The sequence below is a fragment of the Asparagus officinalis genome, chromosome 10 (assembly GCF_001876935.1).
Source record: "Asparagus officinalis chromosome 10, Aspof.V1, whole genome shotgun sequence".
Classification (NCBI taxonomy): Eukaryota; Viridiplantae; Streptophyta; class Magnoliopsida; order Asparagales; family Asparagaceae; genus Asparagus; species Asparagus officinalis.
In genome coordinates, this window is record NC_033803.1 from 17,281,476 (window position 1) to 17,288,195 (window position 6,720).

The 6,720-nt window shown below is 35.7% G+C and overlaps 1 protein-coding gene across 1 annotated transcript; it reads left to right on the plus strand.

Annotated features, from left to right (window-relative positions):
* LOC109826512 (probable protein S-acyltransferase 16) lies at positions 2,366-6,459 on the plus strand. Its single transcript, XM_020393542.1, has 8 exons — positions 2,366-2,669; positions 2,761-2,771; positions 4,998-5,090; positions 5,169-5,270; positions 5,350-5,427; positions 5,499-5,597; positions 5,678-5,773; positions 6,427-6,459. Exons 1-8 carry the CDS (start codon positions 2,366-2,368, stop codon positions 6,457-6,459), a joined length of 816 nt encoding a protein of 271 aa, XP_020249131.1.

The following is a 6,720-nucleotide window of genomic DNA, read 5'->3' on the forward strand; positions in this document are numbered from 1 at the left end:
TATTATATTCTTAGTTTATGGACTTAATAACACTAGTTTACATACTTTCCTAAGTCTATAAAGCCATACAAAAGTTTTGAAACTTTATTTTAAGTCAAAATATCAAAAACATGTGTTGTTTAGTTTTCATGTTTTGGACTATTTTGCAAAATGAAGACATTTCACAAACAGGGAATGCAATTTAAAAAATTCTTTTTGTAACATGTTTATTTTCATGTTTATAAATATTTATTAAAGTTTTACATTTTTTGGAATTTATTTGCTATTTTTAAAGACACTTCAAAACTCAGATTTCATACATGAACGGTGCATGTGCATGTTTATAAGTCGACTTGTGTACTGTAGCAAGTCGACTTATGATCTGTTCTGGAAAATACAGTTTACGTCTACTGAGTCAACTTATATATCTAGCATGTTGACTTATATATAATAAGTCAACTTATGATTTTTTCAAGTCAACTTATATGAGTTTTCCAGCCTGTAACGGCTAGTTATAAGTTGACTTATGAACAGTAGCAAGTCGACTTATAACACTGTAACGGCTAGTTTCCAGCTTTGCACAGTTTTTGGTTTTTTGTCTTTTGCTAGGTTTTTCTTGAGCTTTGGGGTTTGTTTCATGAGCCTATATATACCCCATGCCTACAATCTTCTAAATTAACTAAGAAAAACTAGAATTGAGTTTTTGGGAATGTTTGTTTAAAGTTTTCAAAAGTTTTTAAGATTTGTTTTTGTGAAGATAGTTTCACAAGAGGAGGAGACCATTCTTTTGGTGTTCAGGCTTTCAATCTACATCTCTCTCACTCTTATTTTCAGAGAAGATTTCTTAAACTCAATCTCTAGCTATTTATAAGTTTTGTTTATGATTTTTATAAGCTAGATTTCAATTAAGTTTGTATTACTTGTTATCTTTCACATACAACCACTTAAGCTTAAGTTATTTTTACACATTGTATAATTTGGGTTGTGAGTGTGATTGAGTGAGCTTACACTTAGTTCTCATCTTGTATTAGAGAACAAACCATTTGTTATTTGTACTTTATTTGTGAGATCGCTTTGTAATACACTTGTACACTGAAAGAAGTGTGTGGTAAGAGACGTGATCGATTCCAAAAGGAGTGGGGTCGGTAGTAAAACCTAGAGAGAGGTGGTAATTCCTAACACTTGAGGAAGGCAACATGGGCTAGGCCAACACTTAAAGGGTGTAGAGTGTGATTGCAAGAGTGTGAGCTGTGAAAGTTTTTGGTAATCTAGAAAACCTAGATTGTAAGGTGTAAAGTTTTTGGTTAGCGTTGAAAACCGATTGTTTTAGTAGATTCTCCCTGGGAGTGGGGAGCGGAGACGTAGGTCGGAAGGACCGAACTCCGTGATCATATCGTTTGTTTGCGCACGTTTTTGTTGGCATCTTTATCTTGTGCTCATTATATTGTTATATCGTCATTGGTTCATGTTTATTTCACCCTTATTTATTCTCTTATCCTTGCATATCTTATTGCACAATCATACTTGCTAGGATAATAATTAATAAGTTTTTTAAATTAGCAGTAATATCGGATTAGATTAGCATATTACCCTATTCACCCCCTCTAGGGTAATTTTAGTTATTATTATTTACATGATGTTTGGAATTAAAATCTCATAGAATTTATTTATTGTGCTCAATTTTATAATGTTCTTTTCTATTTTGGAATTTGTTACAAATTATATGGTGATTGAAGAAATATAGGAATTTACTAAATATAGAGTTTTTTAAATTAATGGCTGAAATTAAATGGAGGATCTTATTTATTACATGGGCGATTTAGAGAGGAGGGCACATGTCAAAATATTTTGTGAATGGGGAATCTAATGTGTCATCCTCTGGTGAATTTGAAGGCTTTTTGGTTTTACTTACCTATAGTAAAAAAATTAAGGAACCAATGAGTGTATTACTTAAATTAATAGTCATTTCATAGAATCCAACATGAATGCTAGATGCTTGGAAAACTATAGCTAGAGTCAGGCATATGAATTCCATAAAAAAAAGTAATATTATTCTGGTACTTGTTACCTTCAGACCATTGCACACACATCAGGCATGTGACTCAGCCAACAATATATATAAATATGGTCGACAAGAAAATAAAAAATATTATATATACGCAAGGTTAAAGCTAACTATACAAGATATAATTTCTGGATTATAAGCAATAATTAGCTTAATACTAGGGCTTATTTTGTCACCAAGGCCTGGCAGGGTGATCCTCGTTGCCCACATTGCAACCTAGTGATAGAAACTCAAGATTACTTGTTTATCCACTGCCCATTTGTAGGTTCTGTTTGGTCTTCTCTCCTTCCTCTTGTCCCTGAGGTAAGCTGGCCTCTTACCATGAAGGCTTTGACTCTTGTTTACAAAGACCCCAACTTCATCTCACACATAAAAGCTTTATGGAAGTACCTGTTACCGTGCTACTACTGGGGAATGTGGAACTGCAGAAATAACCTGATATTTAGAGATATTCAAGCTAATCCCTCTCATATTGCATCTAATATCGCTAGATATACCATGTTTTGGACAGGGGCTAAAGATGATAGGCTTGCAAGGCGGCTTCGAAGGGCAGTTCACAATCAGAAGTTGCAGGATATAGCCAAGGAAAATATAGCAGGGGATATCAGTGACAACTTCTCAAAGAGTACTAGTTAATGGTGGTCGTTGTATACTTGCAGCCTAAGCTTTTTTTGTTTTCTTTTGACATGTATTGTTTTTTTGTTAGGATTTTGCAGTACCAGGCTCCGTATGTATGTTTGTTTTGTATCCTTGCCTTGGTGGATGTTACTTGGTTTGACGGCTTGGTAGGTGATGACGAGGTCCGCTCCTTATCAGCTCGCTCTCACTAAGTAATTTCCCCTAGGTTCTTTGGTTTCGGTTGTATCAGACTTTTTTTAGTTTAAACCAAAGATTTAAATGTAGCATCATTTAGTTGATTTTGATGCGTTAGACTGGGCCCGTTTGTTTCATTTTTTTTGAAGGAGAAAGTTAGAGGAAAGCTGCTAAATCTGACAAAAACTGTCAGTTTTGGCAGGCTTTCCCCTTCCCATTTTTGCAAACAAACAGCCCCTAATGGGTATCATATGTCATATGAGAGGATTCCCTCATATACAATGATGTGGCACAATCTCCACCAAGTGAATAAAGTAGGAGAGAGAATGCCTCATAAATACACTTGGTGGAGATTGTGCCACATCATTGTATATAAGAGAATCCTCTCATATGACATATGATACCCATTAATCTATATATATATATATATATATATATATATATATATATCACTAGTAGAAAAATGGACAAACTAGACGGAACAAACTAGACGGAATTTTTTTCCGTCTAGTTTGGAGCAAACTAGACGGAAAACATTCCGTCTAGTTTGTTCCGTCTAGTTTGAGTCAATCTAGACGGAAATTTCCGTCTAGATTGACAAACTAGACGGATTTTTATTTTTTTTTAAATAAACACTCAATCTAGACGGAATTTCCGTCTAGATTGATGAAACCTAGACGGAAATTCCGTCTAGGTTGCCTAAAAAAATTAGCACCTCCCCCTCTTTTTTTTCATTTCCCCGCCTATTTTTTCATTTCCCCGTCTCTATTTTCTCCCCTCTCTCTCTCTCTACAAACCCCCAAACTGGCCAAACCCTCTCTCTCTCTCTACAAACCCCCAAATCTCTCTCTCTCTCATCTACACGCCGCCACCTCATCCCCCCCTCCGCCTTCCACCTCGGCCTCTCCAGCCCCAGCCCAAATCGAGCCGGACGAGCTCTCCCTGCTCTTCAAATCACAGCAGTAGGTCCTTGGCCAGGCCCAGTCCGTCCTCTCCCCCCCCCCCTCCGCCGTCTTCTTCACCGGCGTCAGCAAGTCCGGCTCTCCCAAACCCTCGCCTCCCTCGGCCTCTCCCGCTCCTCCTTCCTCCCCCCGTCGACGCTCTCCACGGTGACATAGGTGCCCTCTTCCCCGAAGACCTCCTCGTCCTCATCTCAAAGTCCGGCTCCTCTGACGACGCTGATCTCCGTCACCTCCGTGGCCAGGAACCCGCTGGCCGCGGCGTGCGACATGAACCCGCTGGCCGTGGCCGTAATATTTATCCTTTTTATTTTGTTATTTGCTTAATGAAATTATTTTGCTATTTTTATTCTCATGACAATATCTCTCTCTTAGTTTAATTTGTTTGAAAGAATATATCATTTAATTGTTCTCAATTTCTAACTTCTGAGGTCTAAAATTTTGGGTGATTGGCTTCTATATGAGTAAACTTATTTTATATCTCACTTATAATTATTAATTAAATTAGTTCTAACTGATCATATTTGATGACTTGGAAATGTTGATTAGCATATTGATGTTCTATGTATTTAGATTGAATCATTCAGTTGGTACAAATTTTCTTGAATGATAGTGTTGTTGTGCATTGTAATTGTTAATATAGTTCTTTATCATGTTTTGTTTTCTCTTTTAGATTGAATCATTCAGTCGTTACTTTATTGCAACTTCCTAGTTATGTTAAATTTTCTTGCATGGAACTGCCTGAGGATACTATATTAGAAATACCATGATTATATTGGCCTTTAGAATGGAATGACAGTCATTGGTGTACTTGGTAGGATTAATAGATGACCTATATCTCCAACTTGCAGATTTAACCATTATTAGTATTCATATCTAGTTTTTATTATATTCTGCGAGCTTCTTCAAAGTATGATCTGATGATGTGAGGAGCCACTTGCAGAGTAATGCTATGTGCTTTGTAAAATTAGAATCTTGATGCGCAACGTCTTATGTGAGGGTTTGTTAAGAACTGAACTTTGAGTTAGGCAACTTGACTAAAATGCATAATCAGTGAGAAGTTTGGTCATCTAGTGTCAATTTAATTGTTGCATTTGTTTGCTTAGTTCAGGGCAATATCCTGAAAGCATTTTTACCCAGAGTACTCTTATTTAACCGTCTTGAGTTTAATTGCATTGCAGGGTGGAGACTTGAGATATTGTCAAAAGTTCTCTCATTATAAACCTCCTCGTGCGCACCATTGTCGTGTTTGCAAAAGATGTGTTCTGAGGATGGTATGTATCATGTCTCAGTTGTCTTGTTGATTAATAAACCTTTTGTCGCTTTCTAACATTATCTTGTAATGCCTGCAGGACCATCACTGTGTCTGGATAAATAATTGTTTTGGGCATGCAAATTACAAAGTTTTCTTAGTTTTTGTGTTGTATGCTGTGATTGCCTGCATTCACTCTATGGTTGTATTCACATTTCCCCTTTAATTACTCATGTAGATGATTGTTACATTGATAGGTGGGCTAATTATCTCCTTTTCAGGTTCTTCTCTTTGGCAGTGTTGTTCATGATATGCACAAGGATCAACAGCAGAATGGAGGCTCTTTTAGGACATCATATGTAAGCAACTTTTAATGCCTCATGCCTCACATTGCTTTGCCACTTTTTAACATCAGTGATTAACTTGACAGATTATTTGTGGTGTTTTGCTTATTCCCCCTACATTGGCGTTAAGTGTTCTTTTGGGTTGGCATATCTATCTGATCTTGCATAATAAGACAACTATAGAGGTCTGAAAATTCTGTGAGTAGTTTGTTTCCTATGACCTAATATATCTCTATTCCTCACAAGGTGCTGATGTGTTCTGCGGTATCATGAAGGAGTGAGGGCCATGTGGTTGGCAGAAAAAGTTGGAAATATTTATAGACATCCATATGACCTTGGTGTCTATGAAAACCTAGTTTCGGTAAGATTCTATGCTCTTTCATTTGGTGTGTGTCTAATGCATTTTAGAATCTTATGTGGCAATCTTTTTACAAAATATACATGTACGATAAGATACAAAGATATTAAGAACTTGGAAAAAGCTAGATGTTGGTATGGAATGTATAATAGCAACACGCACACAATGCCTAAATATGCACAGATGCAGATGCAACTATGATTGGTAGAGCAATGATACAAATGATGGAAATGTTTAGTATATCAATACATTGTGCACATAACAATTTTAATTACACTTGTCATCTCCGGTATGTTGAGTGTTTTCGAGTTAACCAAATTGACGTTGCATTGTCCATCATTCACTTTTACTATACAAGCACAAAGTGGGGAGTTAGTTCCTAGCTTTTACTTATTCAGTCTAAGCTTATATAACATACAAGTTTCGTATAATACATTTTTGTCTATTAATTCTGAAATCCGAATCCTGTAAGTTCTAATAATTTTCTCCATCTTTCCACTATAAGATATTGTCTTCTCTAGCCAATCAATAATGCATGCTCTTTCTACAGCCTTGGGTTATATTTTGATTTTCTTATTAGTTCTTCTACAAAGTTAATGCTTTCTAAGTGTATTTCATGGCATGGACTAATTGATGTTGAATTTTGTATAATGTAGGATCAAGGAGGAAGAAACATGATGCTTCAATAATTTGGAGGAGTAAATGCAATTGGATTCTATAAATTATGCAAAGTTCATCAAGTTATGTAAACAATTGTATTCTTTATAATCTATGTAAAAAATTTATGTATTTTTCTAGTATTTTGGTGGATGTATGTTTTAAATATAATTATATTTGATATTAAAATATAATTAGATTGATTGTGTTGGATATGAATATGATTTGGTGTTGTGCAATAGTATGAACATGTTATATTATATAGCGTGCAATGTAGATTTTGCAAAAAAAAA

Coding starts and splice junctions, on each gene's coding strand:
- LOC109826512 (XM_020393542.1), top strand. CDS start 2,366: ATGAAGGCTTTGACTCTTGTTTACAAAGACCCCAACTTCATCTCACAC. Junction 5,091..5,168: donor AAAGATGTGTTCTGAGGATG/GTATGTATCATG, acceptor TAATGCCTGCAG/GACCATCACTGTGTCTGGAT. Junction 5,271..5,349: donor TTGCCTGCATTCACTCTATG/GTTGTATTCACA, acceptor TCTCCTTTTCAG/GTTCTTCTCTTTGGCAGTGT.